We start from the raw sequence: 24782 nt of genomic DNA, 5'->3' as shown, positions 1-24782 counted from the left end.
CACTTTCTTCCTTTTCTGGCCCAATAACATCCCAGACTCTTCAGGCTTTGCTGCTGTTGACAACCAACACACACAGCCTGTCCTTCAGAGTCAACAATTGCTACACAGCGACTCAGTGACATCTCGTGCAGCCACTTTCACCCCCTTTCCGAATTGTCCCTTCCCTGTTGACATAGGCACTGCGTCTCCAAGTTTCCTGCCTTCTGGATTTCCTTTCAGTCTCTTGAGTTGCCGTGCTCACTTTGATCCCATAGAAAGCGTTCTTAAAGGAGCGATCTGCTCAGCGCAGACAGGTTTTCCTAGTGAAGTTAAACTGTTGTTTGGTTTAATGAAGACTTCAGGGAATAGTTTTGGTTTGAGGTTTAAAGATGAGTGCAGGGCAGTAGTTTCAGGGCTTCCACCAACCTATATGTGTCCTTAAGAAGTTGAGTCCAGGAGAATTAGAAATTCCTTTCTGCGTTCCTTCACACACACCCCTCCTTTCATCATAATTCTTCTCTAGAATCTTTGATCAAAATGGAACTGTGTTGACTTGGTGGGTGTTCTGTATAAGAACCTCTAAATTGTTGTAGCCATTGGAATGGTGATGTGATGTAGATCTTACAGGACCTGTGAGAAAGCTTTGTCAGTCGCCCAAAGGGCATACCACTCTGCTGTGAGCCTCAGCCTGAGGGCATTCAGTTTAAGCTCTGTGGGTTAGCAAACCCAGCTCCCTGATTAAATGCCCAGAGCCACCCCACTCTGCAAGCCAGCCTCCTGCACAAAAGCACTCATCTGATACTTGCTCCTTGGGCTGACACAATTCCTCCCTGCCTGTAGCGCTGGGTCCTGGTTCTGCTGCTCCTCAGATGGTCCAGGAGGCTCACTCACTGCACAGGGATCTTGGGGTCCAAAGGATGTGCTCCACTCCTGGCTCTTGCTGAGAATGAGACCCCTTCTCCTGCTTCTCAGAGGTTTCATTTTATACATGACAGGATGACATTCCCAGGAATCCTGTTCACAATTACTAATCCTATTAGTATTTCCCCCACCTTCTTACTAGACCCATGCAGAAAAAGGTCATTTGGTGGGAGTTAGAGACTTTGGCTAGAAGAACCACATCAAATAATTGACTGCCCCTGCAGGTCTGTAATGGTAGCCAAGCACCATCTAGCTCTTCTGGTCTCGTGACAAAGGAGGCAGTTACTCGTGGACGCAGCAGCTAGCCCGCGCATCCTAAGTAGCCGTCACCCATTCCTGACTCCCCTCTTGCTTCCATTACTTCAGGAGAATGGAGACCAATTATTTTTCCTTTTTCTTTTTTTAAATCATTTTATTGGGGCCTTATACAACTCTTACACAATCCATACATCCAACCATTGTGTCAAGCACATTGTACATTTGTTGCCATCATCATTTTCCTTGGTATCAGCTCCTCATTTTCCCCCTGCCTCCCCATCCCTCCCGAACCCCTGATAATTTGTTTTTGGGTTTTTTTTCATGTCCTACACTGACCAATGTCTCCCTTCACCCACTTTTCTGTTTTCCTTTCCCCAGGGAGGGGGGTTATATGTAGATTGTTGTGATCAGTTTCCCCCTTTTCCTTACCCTCTTGGTATCACTACTCATTATTGGCCCTGAGGGTGGAAACCAATTCTTGTCCCTTGACAACCGCTTGCTAGCTCTCAGTCCACAGACACCATGCAACAAACAGACTAGGAGGTAGAACAAACGCATTAAACATATTATTACCTCAGTGAACTGGAATGACCCTAACCCTTCAAACCAAGACCCCAAATTCTGTGAGGCACTCTTGTACAGGGAAGCCTCAGCAGCTGCTCTGATGAAGCCACGCGGGCTCATGTGGCCCTGTAGGACAGGGTAGAAGTGCCCCTGTGAGTGTCTGCGACTGGTTGTTGATGGGAGTCGGACGGCTCATTTTCCTCCTGCGGAGCAGCCCTTCTGATCATAGCCCGATGTGTAACGTCACCACTATGCCACGGGGTGCCTGGCGGGTGATAGACCATCACAGAGTTGTCCACTAGTTCAGTGGTTCACGGATGTGCCACGGCCCCATTGTTGAAAGCAGCCGTTTCTCCAATGACTGTTTAGTGAGCAGTGGTCACCGAGATCTGGGGGCTCCGTGGGCTCCTTGTCCTCCATGTGCCATTGCTGTGGGGTCCTCTCAGAGGGTATCCCCGTCTAACCTCTGTGCATGTTTCAGTCTGTGTGTGTGTGTGTGCATAAATCCTGCTCTATATATGGACAATAACAAGCTCACACCAATATCTCCACCAGGTTTATTCTTTCTTAAAACTCTCTCAATAGCCTTATTTCTTACTTATAATTCTCTTCTCTAAAACCGCTTTTCCCCAAATGAAAAACAAACAAAAAAAACCCAAACTCACTGCCCTGAAGTAATTTCGGACTTTCAACACCCCTGTAGGGGCCCCACTGCCCCTCTGAGTTTTCCAAACTATGACCACAGGAGAGAAAACCTGGCTTCCCCAAATTCTGACCATCTAGCCCTGAATGCCACCACCAGTCTTCAGCTTGCTCCACCCCGATGGCCAGGCCACCTGTTTTCTCTCCCTCTTCCCTGTGTTTGAATCCCAACAAATGGCTTTGGGATTGGATTTTTCAGAAGGAAAAAAGGAAAATAATTTTCTTCATATTTTTTACTTCTGATTGTGTGTGTGTCCACATATAATGCCCCTTGTTCTTGTGTGGAGTAGAAAACAAATGATTTTATTTCAAGTAGAACCCAGATAATGACATTTTTCAAGAGGATTTGATTTCGACCAGGTCTCCACTACTCTTCTGGCCCTAGCGCTTGTGCAAGTCCCTCCTGCACAGCCTAGGCGGGCAGGCACCCACGCCCTGGCCTGGCGTTTCCTCTCATCTCGTGATTTACTGTTTGATTGTCCTCCAGCATCCTCCTCAGTGAAGTCATTCCTCTGCTGATACACATTTGGCTTTCAGTTGGTCTTGGCTGGCTGTTAGAAGGCGCTCATTCGTGCTCGCTTGGCTAGGTATTTCTGTAATGAAGAGCCAGTCAGAGTGGAAGAGCTGGGATGGAGCGAGGTCTTTAAGAGCTTTGCTCCCTCTTCCCTCAGACATCCTAGTCGTCTTGGGTCCCAAGCGCCCAGAGGAGCACTCGGGAAGTGCCAGTGAGTGTTTATTGGATTGCGATGGGCTCCAGCTTCTTTCAATGAGCAGTAGATCTCACATGATGAAATCTCTCTGAGACGTGACTTAGAGCCCACATGTTTGATTTGTCAGCATCTTTGCCTTTGCTCTCCCCCACCCCCAACAGAAGCTGGTCTTCTGCCCCATGAAGGAAGCCCTGGAGGTGGACTGGCGCAGTGAGAAAGCCAAAGCAGCCCTGAAGCGCACCACGTCGGATTACTTTCTCCTCCAAGGTGAGGGATGGGGCTGAAGAGCAAGGGTGGTTTTTGTGGGGGTTTTTTTTTTTTTTTTGCTGTTGGCCTTGCGTTCTCTCTCGTGTAACGTCAGAGTAGGGGGAGACCCATCATTTAGTCTCTGTGGTTTCTTAATGACTTTGCTTTGGCTTTCTTACTTTTGTTTTTTTTTTTTGATGAATTGAACAGCTCAGCTCTCTGAAGTAGAGCTGTAGATAACAATGTCATAAACCAAGCAGCTTCTCGGCACCCCCGTTCCCTCGTCACAGCTCTTTCCTGACCTCAAAACCAGTCAGACTCAGGATCCTAAGAAGGGGGGTGGTGGATTCTTTTGTTTATCTTCTTTCCCTTATTACTGAGCTTTCTTTCAGCCCTTTCTTGCTGTTACCCAGGGCACTGGCTAAGGAACTGGTTGGCTTCGTGGTGTTCTTCCTGTACCTGGCACTTTTTAGTGAAAAAATAAATATATTTGTGAATTAAGTATGCATTTCACAAAATATTTTTCATGAATAATGAGAGTGACCATTAATTGGGCGCCCAACATGAGCCATTGGGGTGGGTGCTAATAGTATTCCTGCTTCACCAACAGAGACCCAGGTGCAGTTAGGTTAAGGTGAGGCATGTTCTCCAAATTACACAGCACCTCTTCAAACCTGAAATGCAAGTAACAGCTTGTCACAAAAATTAATGACTATCACCTGCAAGGGAGCCCTGGTGGCATAGTGGTTACATGTTGGGCAGCTGAGCACAGGTCAGCAGTTCAAAACTACCAGCCGCAGTGCCAGAGAAAGGCAGGCTTTCTATGCCCACAAAGAGTTGCAGTCTCGGAAACTCAACGAGGGCATCCTCCCCTGTCCTTATTAAGGTCGCTGTGAATTAGAATTGACTCGATGGCAGTGAGTTTTGGGTGACCCTCAAGTACTGCACTCCTTTTACAAACTAACCCATATGAGACCCAACGGTCCACCATGATTTCAGAAACAAGATGAAAAGGTCGGGCCAGATAAAGGGGTGAATGGGAATCGAATCATCAGAACAGAATGATGGGCACGTTCTCCCATATGGAAGAACGCCGCCATTGTGGCTGAGCAACTTGTGTAGAAATTGTTGAGTGGGAGCCTAGACTGCTATGTAGACCTTGCCCCCAACACGGCAAAGTATTATCAAAAGACGAAAAAACATCCCCCTGCAAGCAAAGCACTATCAGTTGCATAGTGAAAATAATAATTCATATTTATTGCAAGAAATACAGAGCCCTGGTAGCACGTGAGGTAAGCATTGGACTGCTCACCTCAAGATCAGCAGTTCACATGCACCAGTTGTTCTGTTAGCGAAAAGGAGGGTATAGCCTCTGACACTGCCCCTGCCTCTCTCCCCCCACCACCTCAAAAAAACAACAGGGTTGCTGTGAGTCAGGATGATGGTTGCTTTTATAGGAAATGCAGAGAAGCCCCACCCGTGGGGTGGGAATCCCCTTCGTGGGATTCACTATTGTGGGATTCCCTTTGTGGGATTCACTATTCCAGCGGAAGTGCTTTCCCAGGTCCCCCGCTTGCACAGCACCACAGGGACACGGTGTGCTGGAGCCCCTGCTCCCACTCCCAGAGCTGAGAGATTCAGAACCCCACCTCACTCTGAGCCCATCCCAAGAAGACTGCTAGGTTGAGAGGGGTGGCTTCCATTTCTAAGTTAGCCCGACATCTGCTTGCATTTGAACAAACTGTAACCCCCCCCTCTCCAGAGCTGCAGCCCCACCTCTGCCCCTTTGCCCGTGCTCACTCCAGACACGCTGGCTGTGTGTGTGGCTTCAAACCCTCTCTCCGGCCCCGAGCACCGGCTGCAGTGACTCAAAGGGAAACATGAACTGGAACGTGAGGAGTGTACCAGAGGCAAGGCCCCTGGGAGCCTGGTTAGCTTTCTGGGAGTTTCCCAGCTAGTACAAACTTGGTTGACTACTGGAACTGTAGTTATTGCAGGAAAGGGGCTCTCAAATCTCTGGCTGGGTCATTGCGAACCACTCAGAAGCTTGGGTTCCCAAGGTTGAACCGCCTCTGTAGATCCCTTCCTTCCCACCGACAGCAGTGCTCTGGTGTCTGCCTGGCCGGTCACGTAACTGAGAGGCTCCTGTGACTTGAACTCGTGGGGTTTGCTTCCACCTGTGAGGAATTTACCACCTGTGCTTGCCATCAACTTGGCTGTGTCATGCTTCTCCAGATTATGTAATTAACTCTCTTTTGTGATCGGATGTAATTATTTAGTGTGTCATGAATCTTTAAGAAGCGGCAAAGCCCTTGGGTTAAAAAGGCAAGATGTAGTCTACAGGCTTAGGTTGTCTCTTGGGTCTCTCTCTTGAGATAGGAAAGATTCCACAGTCAAGCAGAGATCAGGAGGACCTGACTGTCACCACGCGAGACGACCTGGGAGTGGAGAGGCTCCTAAACCCAGAGGAAGAAGGATACCAAGACACCTGCAGAGATTTTAGGGAGACGGGCCCACGTGTCTTAAAAGGAGGCAGAAAGTTTCCCAAAGTGGATGGAAAAAGCCTTCCCCAAGTTTGAACTTTCATTCCACCTTCCTAAACTGTGAGAATGCATTGCTGTGTGTTAAAGCCCCCACGTGCGATAGCAACAGTAGGCAACTCAAATCAGGACTGCACCTGGTGATGGATGCTTTAGCACCCAGGTACGTACCGTGATGCAGGCCAGGTGTTTCCACAGTCACTTGGCGTACGCTCCAAATAGACGGCGGATAGGGAAGAGTGGAGAAAATGGAAGCACTTGCATCGCAGTGTCAGCCATGCTTGTGGGATGTTGCCAGAAGAAGGAGCGAGTCTGCGTGTCTTGGGCGGGCAGCCAGAATGCTCATGGCAAGGAAGATGGCAAGACTTCGTTTCACGTTCTTCGGACGTGTTGTCAGGAGAGATCTGTCCCTGGGGGAGACCTTGCTTGAAGCAGAAGCTCAGCAAAACAGAGGAAACCCCTCAGTGAGGGAACTTGGCACAGTGGCTTCAAGCACCGCAGTGATTGTGAGGAAAGTGCAGGACCAGGTGATGTTCGGTCTCTGAATTGGACTGGACCCACAGCCCCTAACAACAGTAACGGCGTGCTTGGTTATAATGTTTACCTGTCCCAAAACCCAGCCCACAAAAATCCTGACTAGGTTTCACTATTGCCTGATTAAAGCACCTAGTAGGTTCTCAATCACTGTTTTAGGTATGAATCACTGGTTACTGTTTGTCTGGTAACTAACTCCACTCTGGGTGTGTGCACACGCTCACACAGACACACGCCCAGCTAACTTCAGATTCCAGGGTCTGATGGCTTTGGGTTGTCATTCATGTAGAAACGGTTCTAATGGCCCCATTCACAGTCAGAGTCTCCAAGGAAGCAGCTGCCCCATCTTCCATGTGCAGGCGTTTGGCCTTGTTTGCGTGTTGGGTGTTTTTCCAGTTCATTTAATAAGAGTGGCCAGACTGAGCACTCGGTGCTGCATTTTTCCACTATCTTGAAGGTTGGCCTTGCCATCTGTGCACAAAGGGCCCCGTCTTTTTATTATTCTCCGATGGCATGTTGCAAAACATGAAGCATGAGCTGGTTTCCTGTGGCAAAAAAATAGACTTTGATTTGTTCCTTTTGAGGTTACTGGGAGTTTATCATAACAGGAGGGCTAAAAATACCAGGTCCAGTATGGAAACAGCATTCAGTTACCAGCGTGAACAATAACACGCAGCGTCAGCCCCAAGCAGGAAGAAATGGACTTCATCTCAAGATGGGGATTGCTTGTCAGCGGATCCTTGGCAATACCCACTTTCTTGATCTGGTTATGGAAAGCTACTTAGGCTGTTCTCAGGCCCCAGAATTAAAGTTGAGCATCATCGTAGCCCGGACGTGCTGTGAATACCTGCTGTGTGCCAGATCTCATGCCTGGGGACCATGTGCTGAATAAGATGTCTCCGTGCCAGTGGAAAAATTGAACACAAATCTTTGGTTGTGAGGAGAGCTGTAACGGGGGCTGTAGAAAACACTGGGGTGTCTCTGCCTTCTGAAGTATGTCTGGATTGTTCCCGAGTGATCAAAAGCCAACTGTTACGGGATGGAGGACCTGGCCACCTCGGGGGATTACGGAGCCTTTGGTGGGGTTCAGAGCAGACAAGCCTTTGCTAGGCGAGGGCAATTCAGACAGAAGAGTAGGAGGCAGGTCTCTAGGGGCCAGCTTTTTGGGCTAATGGATTTGGCTTTTATTCTGGAAAGTTCGTAGTTCCCTAAGTGGTATAATCTAAGAACCCCTCAGGGAACATTTTGGAAAGCACAGATCTCTGGTTCCGAGCTTAAGTTTACTGATTCAGAAGAACTACCAGGGCTACAGGGCTGGCAACTGTGAGTGGTTTTGTAAAGATCCCCTGGGTTTCTGAAGAATCTGCCAGGGGAGGGAAAACCCAGACCCTGGTGCAAAGGCCTCTACTCGGACATGGATTGGCTTGGGGTTGTGTTTTCTTAAAAGAGCACAGTGCTGGAGGCAGATGTTCTTAACTAGATTAGCAAAATTGTTTGGTTTTGAGAAGGCTTGGTGGTGGTGGGAGGGGGTATATTTGGTTTAAGGTTAGATGATCTTGGGGCAATGGTTTGAGGGGTTCCTCCAGCCTCCATGGCTCCAGAAAATCAAGAGTCCAGGAAAATTTGAGATTTTGTTGTGCATTTGCATCCTTTTGATCAGGATTCCTCTGTAGACTCATTGATCGCCATGTTGAGTGTCCTTATATATTTTTTTATTTTAAATGAGTAACTTAATGACTCTGAGGTAGAGGAAAAGGGAAATAACCCAGATTTGCTCATGAGCGCAGGATTTAGACATGACCTCAAACTAAGGACAAAAAGAACTGTAAACAAATATTTAATTCTAGTTAATAAGTGTGTTTTTCAGAGTGGTTACGAGTTAGTAATGCTGAAGCAGTTACTGTTTATTCTAGGATTAAGCAATAGGCAAACATCTCCAGGATCATGAGAGTCAGGTTTTCTTTTTTCTTTGTTTTTTTATATACTTTTATTGTGGGCTCTTACATCTCTTATCACAATCCATACAGTCCTCCAATGTGTAAAGCATATTTGCACATATGCTACCATCATCATTTTCAAAGCATTCTCTTCCCACTTGAGCCCTCCTTTTGAATATGGAAAGGAGTGGTGTTTAAGAGTTCACCTGCTCCTGGTTCGAGACCACCAGCTAGTGCTCTGTGAAGGAAAGACATGGTGCTCAGCTCCCTTGAAGATTTTGAGTCTAACACACCCGACAGGGCAGTTCTCTTTCTGTAGGATTGCTCTAAGTCAGAATCAACCTATGACATGTAACAACATGAATGTAGACGGTGGAAAGGGCTGGTTTGGGGTTGGAATTGTGTCATCAGGGTGACCGCAGGGCTTTTTATATATTGATAGAAATAGATATGCGTATGTGTGTGTGATGATCCTATTTCTATGCTAAAAACTCAACGTACGTTAAAAGGAAATCCCAATAGCAGTGAACACTTCTTATGCCCGGCTCTCGATTCCTGACACCTTCTTGCACTCCAAGGCGCCAGGCCCTCATGGAGGAACAGCCGAGTCCGGGGAGGGGGAAGGGGAAGGGGTAGGAAAAGTACAGGAGAGCTCGGAGAATCTTGCTTTGCCCGGAAGTAAGGGAGTGCTCCCAAGAGTGATGGGTCTTGTCAGAAGATCAGGGAAGCCAACTGGGAGGACCGTCACGGGGCCAATCTGGAACAATTTGAGGGTTAGAATAAATTAACAACAGTAATCCTTCCTAACCTATAAACTAAAAGAACTCACGAAGCTGTGTTGATTCAGGGAAGGCTGAGTAGATGAGAAGGTACACTCGTCAGTGACCTAAAATACTGTGTATTTTAGGGCCAACTTAATTATCAGATCACTTAGGAAGAGGAGAAAGGCTTTCTAGCGAAACTCCAAACAAATGTGCTGTGTCGTTAACATTTGGGGAAGGGGAGGTTAAAAAAAAAAAAAACAACGCAATTTTTGCACATTTCCCTTCCTAATCTATAATGATTTCAAAAAATAAACACACTGTTCCCTGGGAAGGTCGGATACTGTCTGATGGGGGTGAATAATCTCTCTGAAGGACTCAAACCCATTCGATCCTGACTCGGAGTTCCCGGTCACCGTGACTGGCTGTGACAGTAGAGCAGCCCCATCAGCAGATCACCAGGGCTTTCCTCCTACAGAGCTGCTGGGTGGGTTTGAACTGCCAGCTTTATATCATCTTGCCCCCAGGGCTCTTTATTGGGCACCCCAGGGAGAGAGAGGCATAGACTCCCCAGGTAGCAGTGACACTTGGGACTCCGTTCCTGGGGAAGATCAGCTCTCTCTCCCACCCCCTTTCCCACCCCCTCACGGGAGCATGCCACAGCCTGGATGACACCAAGACCACCCATGGCCAGCTCGAGACTCTCACGCTGTCAAAGGAAGCTCTCGGCGCAGTGGTGTTGAGCAAACTGTAGGGGGCGTGACAGCACCAAACTATAGGGTAGAGTAGAACTGCCCCTGTAGGTTTTTGAGACTATAACTGTGTGAGGCGGGAATCTGCATTTTCCTGCTGCAAAGCAGCTAGTGATTTTGAACTGCCAACCTTGGGGTTAGCAGCCCAATGTGTAACCCACTGCGCAAGCAGGGCTCTGGACCATGCTAACTGCAGACACGCCTCCAGCTTTTGTCTAGAGCTCTGGGAATACAGGTGGTGGCTGGGAGGGCACGCAAGGACAAACCTGGGGTGGATTCCCGCTGCGCTCCTTAGCCAGCCCAGAGACTCTGGGGCGTCCCTTCCCTTCATCCTGTGGAGCCTCCTTGTGAGTGGAAGAGGCATCAGGGTGAGCTGCCGGCTAGCCATTCTGGTACAGGGAGGGAGGTCTGTTGAGATCAGGGTCTGAAAAGAGGGTCTGTTGAGATCAGGGTCCCAGGTTGAGCTGTTTGCTTCAGTTCCGTCCATTCAGAGAGCTTAAGGGAGCTCATTCTGGACTCCTGTCCTCCCTCATGTTCCCATGGTAGACAGGTCATCCCTGGGCTACCTCCCACCTCAACCTTCTGTCGAGGCCAAGACCTATGCCAGCCTCCCAGATTGGTCTGCCCTGCCCTGCCCGTCTCCTACTGGTCCAGGATCCTTGCCCGACTGCTGCTGTTTGAAAGCCGCTGATTGGACCTCATGGGTCGGACTCTAGACCCAGGTCCCCTAGCTCTTTCTCCTTTCAGTGCTGGCTGCACTCCTTGAGCCCACAAGCCATCAGCAAGCAAGCCTATTGCCATCGAGCCTGCCCCGCCCCGTTCCCAAGACGTGTAATCCACTACAGAAACTACTGCCCCATCTCTCCTATTGGTGGGTTCAAACCGCTGACCTTTAGGTTAGTAGCTGGGTGCTTATCCGCTGTGCCACCATGGCTCCTTTAAACCCTCCACTTCATTCCTTACTGAATGACGTGCTCTCTGTCCTCTGGACATCTGTCACCCCATGGTATCCTCTTCATTTTTGCATCTCTCTCTCCTGCCTGGAATAGCTTGTTTTTGGCACTCCCCCTCCTCACCCCAGCTGTCCTGCGCTGGTACTGACAGGAACCTCGCTCTCCAGAGCTGGGTTCTGTTTCCTTCCTCTTGTCATCCCACCATACCCTCTGGGCCAGCACTAAACCGAGGAGGCCAGGGCCCCCTCCTCTCTTGGCTTTCAGCACAACCTGTTGTGGATTGATGGGTCCCCCAGTTTCAGGTTTGGAGAACCGCCTTAACCTGTGGCCTCGTACTCCTCTGAAGCTACCTGGATGGGTGCTGGTTTGCAGAGCTGGCCTCTGCCCTTTTCCACATGGTGCCACAAAACAGCAGGCCCACCTCGAAGCCCCGGGGTTGGCTGCAAGCCTGTGTGTGCCCCAGCCACTCAGCGCAGCAGCGCTGCTGCTGGCTCTCCGGACAGCCTCGGGTCGGCCAGGAGCTGTCCCGGTTAGACTGTTGAGCTTCACTGCTGAAGCCGATTGTTGCATCTTCATCATCTTAATGATCAAGGAAAGGGCCCAGCCCTTCATCTTTCTCCTGCCAGTAGAACCATCTCAGTCTCCACAGTGCAGACCTTGCCATCACCACATCTGGATTCCGAAGCAGAGTTCCCAGGCCGCCTCCCTTGGTGTCTGGCTTCTCGATGGGGCCGTGACAGGAAGGGTCCTCTTTACCTCCAGTATGGGAGAGCTTTAGAGATGGTCTTTACGCCCTTGTCAGCCGTTCAAAAGCATGGTGACCTCTTATCCACACATTCAGACATCTCAGGAAATAGCGTCACTGTGTAACCTTCCAGAACTTTCTAGAACATCTGCTTCATTGTCTTCTGAGTGTGGATTCTTCTACCTGACCCCTCTCCTGGCTGACTACGTGGGGATGGCTTTCTTTCTTTTTCTCTATTTTAAACGGTATATTCTCTGATGCCTTGTGCCTCAAACCCACATCGCCACAGCTCAGCCTCCCCGACTTTGCAGTGTTTACATGGCTTTGACTCTCAAGTCCCTGGCTTAATTTGGTGGTCTGCCCTCCTCAGAAGTGACTTACTTTTAGAACTGGAAACCTTGGCAGCCCCGGGGCAGACCTGACTCCTGGGTGTGGAGTGGCCCAGGGGCTTGGGGGTCCTGCAGGGGCAGGCACTACCGAGAATCGGGTTCTGAGAAGAGTCCAGCTGCTGGGCACTTGTTGATGTGCTGCTGTAACATAAGGAGGAAACAAAGGGGGTGTCACTGTCTTATCAGGGGGGCAGGTGGTACAGAGGCCACAGTCACACAAAGGAGGAGAGGTGAGGGCAAGGCAGGAGGGGCCAGAATCACCACTCGGTGGGCTTCACAGCCACAGGGGCAGGCGGGGCGGGAGGCAGTCGTGTCCGCAGTTCATATGCGTTAGGCTCAGCTCACTGCTTCACAGCACACACCTGAGCGCGGGCCGGACTCTGCTCATTTTCACAGCGTCCCAAGCCTAATGAGACTGGAGGCAGAACCTGGACCCAACCGTCATCCCCAGAGGCCCTCAGAGTGTCCGCCTCCTCAGTGCAGAGCCCTGGACGTGCTGGGGTGGAAGGTGGTTCTCAGCCTGTTCCCATTCTCCATGGCCATTCCTGCTCTTGAACTTCACAAGAGGCCCAGCACATGCTCCCTTTTCACTGTTGCTGAAGGAAAACTGAGGCCCACCCGGACCAAACTGTTCATAATGGGCAGCATTGTCAGCAACCTGCCTGGCTCCGGCTAGTTCATGTCTTGCCCCATGTTGCCCCCACCCCCCGCTTAGCCTGCCCAGGAGTGGCTGGCGGTGCCCAGGCCCAGCTGCAAAGCTTGTTTTGTTGAAAGTCTCCCATCTTGTCTCTCCCTGTCAGACAGCAGTCACGGGGACGTCCTGTGCCATCTTCCCGCGGCAGAGCGGTTGGCAGGGAGCAGCAGATGCCCAGAGTGCAGGTCATGTGCCGCTCAAGTGCTGGGCGGAGAAAGAGGCCCCGCGCCTTGCTGCTTGTGACCGGCAGGTGGGCCGGCTGTGGAGGGCCTGTCACTGTCCTCCTCCAACATCATCTGCCTCTGCGTTGGTTCCAGTCCCCTCCTTTTTGTCAATGATAGCCTTTTCATAGTGCTCAGAACGCCCGACTTGAAAGGCCAGAGTCAAGCCCAGGAATCACTTGACAGTTTTTCAGAAGAGAAAATCTTGGCCCGAACTACTCTGAATGCCTGGCTCTCATTACTCTGCACTGACAGACTCTTGGGCAAGGGATTGGAAATCATTTGAAGTGATGATTATTATTAATTAGCATATCCTCTTGTCTTTATTATTATGGAAACAATGCATAGTAACAGTTCTGTGTGGTGGCTATAGAACCCAGTGTGACGTCAGCCCAAGTCCCCTAAAGCTTCCGCCCCTCACCTCTGAAGGTGACTTAGTGTCATGTGGCTACGCCATTCTGTGTAGTTTACAAAGCAGACCTCTTCCTTGCTCTTGTTTGTTTTACTCCTAAGATACTGTAGCTCCTTTTCTTAAGGCAGGTATTTATAAAAAAGAAACACTTCCACCAAGTCCATGCTGACTCTTGGTGACCCCTTAGGACAGGGTAGAACTGCCCCTGTAGGTTTCTGAGATCGTAACTCTCCTTTTTTGTTTTTTACCCTTAGGGATTATAACTCTTTACAGCAACAAAAAAAACAACCGAACCTGAAGTTAGTGTAAATGAAAATTCTGCTTAATTCCAACATTTACATGATCTTTCATTCCATCAGTCTATCCTATTTTCTAGAAGCATGCCATGGTTAGATACAAGCTGATGTGCGGATTTTTTAAGCCCGGCTGCAGTGAGTGAGTGTGCAGCTGTGCACCACATAACCTCTGTGCGGGCAGCATCCCACTGCATAGACTTCCGTGCTCCTATAACGTTATCACCTAGAAGGCACGGCCCTTTTCTAGGGTACCCCAGACCACCTCGTCTCCGAGGAGCAGCTGCTGGCTTTGAACAGTACCCCAGGGCTCACTGGGTTCATTCCAAAGTTTAGACATCCTGATTGGAGACGCGGACCCATCAAACCCAACAGTCCCCTGCACACAGCACAGGCATCTCTGTCCCTTGGGCCACCTGATGTGTAATGGTGTCTGGAACGTGAGAGTTCGAATACACATCTGTGTTACTGGCTTATATACGCACTGTCCATCTAAAAAGCTCTCGTAACTGTGTCTGTTAGGACTCACTCGAGCAGCAGCATGCAGGCTCTTGCGTGGCACGCTGCGGTACACCATCGCTCCCAAACACGGAAGAGCCCGGTGCATAATGATTTAAACAGCGTAAGGGAGGGTGGGAAAAGCAATAAGTGCTATTGTTCATTAATTAGCCACGTAACCCTCAAGAATCACTGCAATCCTATAAAATAATATAAAAATAAAACTTTCCCGGGCTGTCAGAATTTTCCGGCCTTTAGGGGCCACCGAAAATCACAAAGCGAGTGAAACCACAAGGTGGGATCTTCAGGGAGAAATTGCTAACGGTGCGGATTGAAGACCATTAGCAATTGAAGCGCCAATAGCGAATCCCTCTCAACACGTGGCACTTGTGTGAGATGCATGAAGAAAAGGCAGGAGCCGAATGCAATACGTAGGTGTTCACACAACACCCACATCTCGTGATGCTCGCCTTCACAGAGCAAACATGGACATTAAGCTACACACGACAGCTCATAATTTGGTTTCCTTTTGGAAGCTTCATTGTACCAATCAAGGAGTGTGCCCATATTATTTACAGACAGTTGACGGCTCTCTCAGCTGTGGGAGAGTGCCGACCTCCCAGCCCCTTGGTCTGTGTTGAGTCATCTCGGTCCTGAATTTGGTAGGCAAAACCGGCATCTAGTTTTGAGGTCACTTCTGAGAAATCACACTCCTTTCCCCTGGCAACAGCTCTCCTCCTGTGGCCAGGGTGAGATGTAAATAAGAAAGTTGCCTTTGCCTTTGCCTCTCAGACTGTTGAGTGGAGAGGGCAGACTCGGGAATGGTGGCCAGGACTCAGAGCTCAGAAAAGGGCAGCTCCGAGTAAATCCTCAGAGGCAGCCCTGAGCATGGAGCTGTGCTGAGGGGTGGGCCCTGTGTGGATGGCGAGCTTGGGAGAGCAGTGCCTGGGCCGTCAGGGTCACCATTAGGACCCAGCCCCACTCGGCACAGGGCCAGGGCAGAACATCGATGTCTGCACACCGGAGCCCCTGTGCATTCCCAGTTTAGAGTGGGGCAGCGTGTGGGCAGCCTATGGGGTAAGGCAGACCGCCCAATGTCGGGGGCAGTGCCAGCTGTGAGTACATATGCACTCCGTGTCCGGGGCCCTTCTGCACCCTCACTGAGCATAGAGGTACCAGTCGGTGCGTTTCAGAAGTTCAGGAAATGCCACGCCCAGAGCTCAGAGCTTTGCCTCAGTAAAGGAGCTAGCCTCCTGGATAGCTGTGCTCCAGGTCTTCTGGGAAATTTGCAAATCCCAGGAGTGGAACTGGTTTCTGGGCTGTTCCTAGGGACAGCACATCCGTAAGTGAGCCAGTTTGGGGGAGACAGGATCCCCTTCCAGGGAAGCAGGGGCCAGGGTAGCCAGGAGCAGTCCAGCGAGTGAGGTAGATCCCGTGTAGATGTGGCTGGTCTTCCTCTGATAGGGACCATTCTCATGGCCGGCAGACACCACAGATTCGTTTTCTGCGGTTTTGTTTCTGCTCTTGAATGCCCCGGTATCATAACGAGATTTCAATGTGGCAAGACATTTGTCAAAAGAAAGTGATTGATGTCACTCTCTAGACCTGCCGCTGCACTGATCTGACCTGGATTCCATGAGTGTTTGGATAGAAGTAGTACCTGTGCACAGACACAGCACGCCTTCCCGGTCACCCCCTCAGAGTGTGCCTTGTCTGCTTCACAGGCGTGTCCAGTGTGGAAACGGATACCTTGTCCACCCATCCCTTGGGGACCCCACCTCCACTGCCCCTGACTCCAGCCTGATACTGAGAAGGTTCTGATACAGCAGACCCTATTGGGAACTTGAGTTCTGTGCCTTGTTTGGGCATTGTCGCCCCATCCCGGGCGGTGTGTGATTGGAGTGGGCTGGCCCTTCGGCCAGTGGGTGGTGTCCCTCAGAACTGCCGAGTTAACACTGGTCTGGACGTTGGGGAGGGGCAGCAGGCAGAACAAAGAGGAGAATTTAATAAGCACACGGTCGCCGGGGGCTCAGGTCAGCTCTGGGGCCACGGCCTGTCTAGAACCCGAGCCTTTCCTGCCGCGGCTCCCGCCGCCCGCCCTGTGAACTGGAGTGCTGACATTAGAAAAAAGAGCGAAAATACCGCTGCTTCTGTTTGCTTTACTCCAAATAAGTGGCCGGGCTGCCTGGCCTGCTGCCCGGCGGCCCCGAGAGGACTTCAGATGTGGTCAGGGAGGTATCTGGACGGTGCCAGCCTGCCGGCCCTTGGCCAGGCCGCCTGCCCCGAGAGCCACCGGGGCCCAGGGACACAGCAGGCTTCAGCCTGCTGACCGCCAAGTTGTACAGTCTTGTTTGTGTCTAAGACAAGGCCGCTCCTACACGGCGGATGGAAGAGGGCAGGGCTCTTCCCAAAGTACATACCACCTCCCAAGATGGGAGCCAAGGAAGGGTCTGACCACTTGGTCTCCTGGGACCTCCCATCTTGGCCCTGCTGCACCCTTTAGAGCGACGGAGCTTACAAAGCCTGCCTTCTTAAGGCCAGATTTGGAGTCATATTTGGGCTTTTTACAGTTTATTGAGCTGCTATGCATTCTAGTCTCTCCTGTAGAGTGGAGCGACGAAGCGTCTGCCTGGTGCAGGCGCAGGCCTCTTGCTCCAGGCGCTGCTTGGCCTGCAGGGGGCACTGCTGCGTACACTTCGAGCACAGCCTCGGGCCCGGCTCTGAGAGGGGCGTCTTCTAACCTGGAGATGAGAGCTGGGTGAGGAGGACAGAGTGGATAAGCTCTTGCGGACTCTCTTCAGTGCCTCGCCATAGTGGTGGTATAGCTCCTGCCTGTTTCCCTGTGGTGGGCATGAGCCAGCTATGCCTGGCACTGCCTCTGTGGTCTGTGTGCGTGGGTCTCCTGCATCCGAAGAGCCTACCTGGGGTCCTCCACTCTGACCACAGTGGCCAGTTGCCATTCCTTCCCCTTCACGATGGAGCCCCGGTGGCAGAGTGGCTCCGTGCTGGACTGCTAACCGCAGGGTCTACAGCGAGATTCCCCTAGCCGCTCCAAGGGAGGAGGCCAGCGTGACAGCCTCAGAAGCTCACAGGGCGCTTGTGCCTGCCTCAGGGCCGCTGTGAGTCGGCAGCATCTCGATGGCAGTGCCTTTGATTTGGGTTTGGCGTCCACTGCGACTAACTGCCAGCTCAACAGCCTCTGCCCCACCCCATCCCCATCTCCCAAGTGAAGTAGCCCTGTTGGTGAGCTTGGCTGCTGACCCAAAAGGTTGCCCGTTCAAACCCAGCAGCCGCTCCGTGGGAGAAAGACGAGGCCATCAGCTTCTATAAGGCTGACAGTCTGGGAAGCGCTGTGGGGCAGTTGGTTCTGCTGTGCTGAGTCAGAAGCTACCCAACACAACAATGGACTTTGTTAGGTTTGGGCTCCAGATGCTTACTGAGTGATTGTTTGAAACCTGTCAGCATTCCAGCCACCCACGCACCACTTTAGAAGTTCAAGTATGGGCCATGATCAGCCTCTCACTATTGTGTCCTTTTGCTCTGTGTGACCTGCCCACCCCCCACCATCCCCCTCCTTCCAGCCATTGCCTGCTCTGTGACTATGTGACAGGTGCGATTTTCTGGGATAGTCTGTTTATAAAGCGCCTTCCAGTACTTGCCTCCTTCTACTTGCCCCTCGTGACTGACCAGGGTAGAGCCCTGGCCTGATGGCACAGCCCGGTGAACACTGGGATGTCAGTGCAAGTGCTTTGCAAACTGCTCAGTGGGCAGTGCTAACCCAGAGCAGCCAGGCCGAGCTAGTGGCTAACCGTCCACCTGGGCTCTCTGGTACCAGTGTAGACCTCAAGTGACAGGCCAAAGACTGTCTCTCCCCTGCATCAGGGCATAGATACCATCAGGAACTACTGTGTGGTGTCTGTGAACCATTTGGATTTTGAAAGATCAGGCCCCGTTCCTGCTTGTATTTATTTGGAGTTAATAGTTGTGGCCTTTCTCAGGTTTCCTTCACCAGGAGGCTAACTCCCAACCAGAGTCTGATCCGTTCCTCTGCTCCAGGCCTCTTGGCTTGGCGCGTCCTGAGCACATCCATACTCAATCTCGTGTACGTACACACACATTCATACACATGTTCCTGCTGTCATGTTCACACCTACTCTCATATACATTTTCTTACATACTCAGACTTTTATGCACACGTACATATTCATAGTCACACAGATTCAAATGTGCACGTACTCATGGACACAGACTTTCATACACACACATACTTACATGCACTCACACACTCACACCCTGGGAAGCCTTCCCAGAGCCATTGGTGTAACTCAGGATCCTCGTGGTGTGAGCAAAGAAAGCTTTCGGGTGTCCCATCGAATGAGAGCGGGGATATCTCAGTCTGCCCCCTCTCTCCCCTCGCAGTGCTCCTGAAGTTCCGCACGGATAAAGGCCGAGACCCCGGCTCTGCCACCTACAGCGAGGACTCCGAGCTGCTGCTCCAGATTCGGAACGACGTGCTGGATGGCCTGGGTGTGAGTCCAGACCTGATTCCTGAGGACTTTGTCAGGTGGGTGCGGGCAGATGTCTGGTACCTGTATCCGACTGCGTGTGGGGCGATGTTTTATTTTATGACTCCGGCTCTGAGGGGAAGCCGCATGGCCCGCTCTCCAGCCCCATCCCACCCCGTCCTCTCCCTGGGCATTGGAGGGCCAGCACTCAGGAAACCGCAAGCGACAGGGTCTGCGTTTGAAACCAGGTCTCTAGTTACGTGGGTCACCGTTCAACAAAAGGTGCCACCTGCCTTCCCCTTCCTGCACCACCTTCGGGTTCCACGTGACCACCCGGGACACAGCCAAGGCTGTGGGGCTGCTTCTCGGGCCACGCGGGGCTCCAGCCTGGGGCTTAGGACGCTGGACCTCTCGCTGGGGGGTGGGGGCGTTGCTTTTGGTCCCCGCTGGCATGCTTAGCCATGTGCCTGTGTGACAGAGATCTCATCTGTGGACAGGTGACTGGACAGGGGTTGCCCACCTCAGGCCAGACAGTGGGTGGCCAGCATGGGTTGCTGGGTCCAAGGTGGTGATTTGTCACTAGGTGGGTGTTGCTCCCTTGCGTTGCTGTTGGTGTGATCATTTATACTGCCAGCATTCTCTAAATAGGAACTCAGGTGACTTCCAAGGATAGCCGGGTCCTGGGATCTTCTGCCAACCTCTGCCTTCTCTCTCAGTGCCTTTGGGGATTTCCTAAGGGTTTCCAACTCTGCCTCAGGGTTGGAGCTGGGACCATGTTATTGTTTGGTGCCATCTGGTCAGCACCACCTCAGAGCAACCAGCAGGGGCACCCACGGTCCTGTGCCATCCTCACCTTCCTTGCCACGTGGGACCTCATTATTGCAGCCATGTGTCAGGGCAGCTCATCGAAGATCTTGCTCGTGTTGGGTTTTTTCCCTTTGAGTCTTTATGGTTTTATTTAGTAGAAATACGGCTTGTCAGGCAGCTGTGTCCTCATGCTCCTCACTGCGCTGCCTGGGATTGGGACTGGTGCGTGGGTGGCCTTGGCACCCTGAGGCAGCCACGGCAGGAGCTTGTGGGCGTGCAGGCAGTGGTCCAGGGCCTTAGCCCAGAGTCGAGGTGCCACCCTGTCAGGATACAGGTCTATAACTGCAGGGTCAGCAGTTTAAGACCAGCCGCTGCTCCAAGGGAGAAAGATGAGAGGCTTTCTACTCCAGTAGGTGAGTGTTGGAACCCCACAGGTGCAGCTGTGCCTTGTATCGAGCCAGCATAAGCTTGGGTGCACTCCATGGCAGTGAGATGAGTTGGGCTTTGATTGTCCAGTTGATCCCACGTCAACAGGTTTTCAAAAGGAGTGTGGTGCCCAGGGCCGGAGTTCTTTACTGAGTCAGGGAAACTGAATTTGAAGACGTCTTCAGGGGTTATTTTTGGCTTCAGGTCAAGATGATCTCGGGGATGTGTAATCGTGTGTGTGTGTGTGTGTGTGTGTGTGTGTGTGTGTGTGTGTGTGTGTCTGCTTCAATTTGCTGGACAGCTTGTTGAGGTGCGAGACTTTATTATTATTATTATTTATTATTATTATTATTAAAATATCATTTTATTGGGAGTTCTTAAAGCTCTTATAACAATCCATACATCAGTTGTATCAAGTGTATTTGTACATATGCAGCCATTATCATCTTCTAAACATTTACTTTCTATGTGAGCCCTCGGTATCAGCTCCTCGTGGTCCCCCCCCCCCCATGTAGCCCCTTGATAAATGATAAATAGCTATTATTTTCATGAGGTGGAACACGTTCAAGAAGACGGAGCATGGCCTTTCTGGAGGGCATGTGGGTAAATGAGTGTCAACCCCCCCACCATTCTGTACTCTGCATCGGTGGTTACAAAGCAGAGGACTCTGGTTGACAGCCCTGATAGGTGCTGGCTCACAACCTATTCAAGTTAATTGTACCTGAGACTTGTTGTTTTGCTACGTCACATGCATGTAATTTGGGCATCAGGCTGCATCGCTCTTGAAGCTGTACGTTTGTATGTAACGTCCCCAAACCCCAAGGCAAATAAGGATCAGATTCATAAGTATACTGATCCTATAAGGCAATAATAATGCCAAATAAAGATCTTTTTTAAGGGTGGAGAGCACTGTGGGAACAGAACCCCACCGGAAGGCAGGGACTGCCTCTTCAGTGAGGCCCACCAGCCCCAGGACTGCCCTGTCTTTCCAGGTCTCACAAGTTTTCCTCCTCCTGTGGGGTACAGTCTGCCCACTTCTCTCTGACTCTTTCAGTGGGACATGTTTGATTCTCCATCTCTGGCAGGTTTCTGGCTTCCACAGGCTTTTTGAGCTTTGCAATGATGCCTGTAAAGTGTGTGTGTGTGTGTGCCCTTAGGAGCCTTGTGTAAGACAGGTTCCCCTGAGAAGGTGTTTGGAGTCTCCAGTCTCCCATCCGGCCCAGAATCCTTCTCTCCGTCTGGGTAGCCTGTACCTATCTGCGCCCATCCGTGCTCACTCAAATTTCAGGCCCCTGATTTCGCAGGCCTCCTACATGTCAACACAGGCCTGCGCCTACAGCTCCCACCCACCACCCACGGCCCAAAATGGGTGCGAAGAGAATTGTGAGAATGTGATGGGGCTGCTAAAACCTCTGTGTTGGGAGGACCTTATTTTTAGGAAACAGATATAGTCTTTCCTTAGACTTAAAGGGTCAGGGGTGAGGTGCAGAGGGCTGTGAAAGGGTTCCCTGCCTGGATGCCCACACCAGCCCTCTCTGCGATGGACGCCTGTCAGGGGCAGGCGGGGCTGACCCTCAGGGCCACCACTGACCGCTTCAGGTGTCCCTGTCCCATCTCACCCGTCTTCTCTTCCAGGTACTGCTTCTCCGAGATGGCCCCCGTGTGCGCTGTGGTTGGCGGGATCTTGGCACAGGAGATCGTGAAGGTAGAGTGTCCCCGGGAGCCCTGAGGGCCCTGCCCTGGCCATCCTGACGGCTGAGCGCCAAAGCAGCACCTCCTCAGGAAGGTGTGCTTGGCTCTGCTTTTCCCCCGAATGCGTTGGCTGCGATTTGGCTTCTCGCCATCAATGAAGCAGGGACTGTCCTGATCCTCCTCTATGAGGAGGAAGCCAGGGTTCGGAGAGGGAACCCCAGACCTGTGCTCCAACACAGCCCACCCCTGCCATCCTCTTCTCTTCTCCCCGCAGAGCAGTGTGGGGCCTCCCATTTGGCACCACACAGAGATGCTCGAACAGATGAGCAGGCCGTGCTGCACATCCGCCCTCTCAGATGGGAAGTGTCCCTCACGGGGGTCTCAGCCAGCACCTGACACAACTTTTTGCTCTCCCGGGCCGTTGGCTAAAGCCCTGCCTGCTCCCAGGCGCATGCCCTTGGGGAGTTCGTGACTTGCCCACAGGAGTTAGATTTGCCTCTTGCCGGGGAAGAGCTGCGCCCATGGGTTTGTAGTCGTGCTTGTCCAAGCAGAGCCGGGCCTGCTAGACCAGGGTCCTGGTTCTTTGAGGTGTCAGGTCACTCCCAGCTCCAAACCCGCTCGGCAGACACCCGGTGCCCACACCAGCAAGCCACCCTATTCCCAAGGCTCCCGGGCACCATGGCCCAAGCACTGGGCAGGGTCCAGGGAGGAGGTGGGTGAGGGCCGATGGGAGGCGATGAGGAGCTGCGTCCCCATGGAGCCCTGTGTTAGGGAGGCTGCTGTGGGTGCCCCTGCCGGCAGGGGGCACGGCCCTGTGTTTCCTGGTCCACAGTGACAGCCATGGTGGACATGCTGCGCTGTGCTCTGCACCATGACCGCCTGGGAGGGAGGCTGAGACTGGCTGCCCCCTCACTCACTGTTCCATCGCCTAGGCCTCCTGCAGGCCCCCCAGTGGTCATGTGGGGTGGAGGTGGGGGGTTGAGACAGGTGCCCCTACCCAATTGTCAGCCCTGCTGCTCTGCGGCCCCCTCCTTCCTGCGGCAGGACAGCTGCTGCCGCATCGTGTGTCTGTTTACCCCAGGGCACCCGAGGACTCTGCATTCTTGGTTGCTGGGTGTGTTTGGAATCCTCCCCCTGCCCCCCTTTCCCCACAGGCTTGGGAAGCACTTTACCTTTCACCCCCTCTTCACCCTGGCCCCGCTCTCATCCCCACCACTCCCCCTGCTTAGGCTCCAGCCTGCAGCCAGCTGGCCCTCAGGCCCCGTGGGAGGCGGGGGGCAGGTGGAGCCGTCTGTTCCCTGGAGTTGCCGGCCCCCCAGACACCACATCCTACCCCGTGGGCCTGCCAGCTGTGCTGCCCAAGCCAGGCTAGTCCCCCATCGTGCCCACTGTCCCCCATCCCACCCGCCCATCAGGGCCCATGCTTTTCCTCCCCTGAGCCTGGGGTCTTGGCTCCACAAGTGGTCAACTTGGGACGCAGCAGCCCCTGGTACCAGCAGCCCCTGTTCACTGAGCAGTCAGGCCACGTAGAGCCAGTGCCCAGGCGGACGCCTCTGCTCAGACTCCACAGCCAAGAGCTGGCTGGGCCAGCACTGGAGGTCCAGCCCTCAATCGGCTGGCAAACACCATGATCAGCCCTGAGTTCTGCCCTCGGCCCAGCTAGATATGCCGACTGACATATGGCAGCGTCCCACCGGCTATGAGACAAACAACCGACACAGCCACTGGCCTCTGCCTGCCCTGGTCAGGCCCGACCACCTTTCCTCCGCAAATCCCTGAGCCCTGTGAATCCTCTTCCCCAAAACACACAGCTACACACGTGACGTGCCATGGCAGGGGCTGAGTCCCGCCCCTTGGGTGAAGAGTTGCTGCCACGACCAGAGAGGTGGCCATGGTCCTCACTGCCCTGTGCTGCACGGTCTCTCATGGTCACCACCACTTCCCACCCCCCACGGGGCATGTGTGGTTCTCTTTTCACATGGGCAAGCAAGGGCCCCAGGACCCTCAGCTGGGAAGGGGCAGCAGAATGGTGACGATGGGAACTGTTGCCAGAGGGGACCAAGAAGACGGAAGCACCCCGTCAAGGACCACTGCCCTTCACAAAACCAAGCCCACTGCCCTCGAGCGGCTGCTGGCCCAGAGTGCCCCTACAGGACAAGGCAGACCCGGCTCTGAGGGTCCCCCAGGCTGTAGGCAGCCCCGTCTTTCTCCCCTGGACGGAGCGGCTGGTGCTTCCAACCCCCTTCTAGAAGTCCTCTCCTCCTCTTCCACCCTCTTGCCCTTGTAAAGCGCCTGGCTGACCCCCGCTGCGTTTTGCGTTTCCTCGCCAGGCCCTGTCTCAGCGGGACCCTCCGCACAACAACTTCTTCTTCTTCGACGGCATGAAGGGGAGTGGGACCGTTGAGTGCCTCGGCCACCAGTGATGTGGAGACAGACCTCCGGCCCGCCCCCCAGCCCGCCCCCCAGGGCAGCTTCACGGGAAAGGAAGCACCCTGCCAGCACAGGCCCTGTGCCTTCTGCTCACCTGCAGCTGCCGAGCCCCGGGCCTCTGCCCTGCTCTCCCCAGACCTGCCCGCTCCCCTGAGCACAGGTCACCTCAAAGCACCTCTCTGCCACCTCCTGGCCCGTGCCCCCTGGGCCCTGGGCTGAGGTCCCTGCCCGGAACCAGTGCACCTGTTGCTTAGGAGCCTCTCACTGCCTCCGTGGCCCCGTCCCTGCCTGATGTCACAGGGCAAGCAGCGTGACTCAGGTGGGGAATAGGGCCTGGCCTGGGCAGTGCGGGGCTCCAGCTGCAGATTCAGACAGGTGCTTTTAGAGAGGGACCGGCCTGTGGGTGTCAGATCCCGAAAAACAACAGGTGCCCTTGCTCTGGCGGCCTGGGGCTGGCCTTGGATTAGTGGAATCCAGCCTGGGCTTAGCTCAGGGGGTGTTGCCGAGCCCCGGCTCAGGGGAGCGCCCTCACTGCCACTCTAGAGTCTCCCTCCTGGCCGACCGTCCCTCGGTTCTCTGTTTACCCCGCATTGTAGCTGTTTCCTGGATATTCCTCAGTTCTTTGTAGAGAAATGACAAAAATAAAGTCTTTTTGGTTTTGGACTTTTGGTTGTGTTTCTGTCATTTGAGAAACCCCATCTGACAGGAAGTGACCCTCCTAGTTGTCCTTGGAGACCTGAAGAAATGCCACTGGGGGCAACCAGAGCCCTGTACCCTCTGGCCAGCTGTGCCCTTGTGGGTCACCCTCGGGAA

General features: G+C 52.8%; 1 protein-coding gene across 1 annotated transcript in view; it reads left to right on the top strand.

Moving 5' to 3' along the window:
* Nucleotides 1–24632, top strand: part of SAE1 (SUMO1 activating enzyme subunit 1) — a 61929-nt gene extending 37297 nt beyond the window's left edge. Inside the window, exons 6-9 of the mRNA XM_004710400.2 lie at nt 3296–3401; nt 18529–18673; nt 21483–21552; nt 23870–24632. Coding sequence (XP_004710457.1) covers nt 3296–3401; nt 18529–18673; nt 21483–21552; nt 23870–23962 — 414 coding nt within the window. The 3' untranslated portion in view covers nt 23963–24632. The remainder of the gene's footprint in view (nt 1–3295; nt 3402–18528; nt 18674–21482; nt 21553–23869) is intronic.
* Nucleotides 24633–24782: the final 150 nt, after the last annotated feature.

This window comes from Echinops telfairi, unplaced genomic scaffold, assembly GCF_000313985.2.
Source record: "Echinops telfairi isolate 266 unplaced genomic scaffold, ASM31398v2 ScPeMD7_655;HRSCAF=1070, whole genome shotgun sequence".
NCBI classification, from domain to species: Eukaryota; Metazoa; Chordata; class Mammalia; order Afrosoricida; family Tenrecidae; genus Echinops; species Echinops telfairi.
The sequence above is the reverse complement of the archived record's forward strand: the minus strand, read 5'-3'. Positions and strand labels throughout refer to the sequence as shown.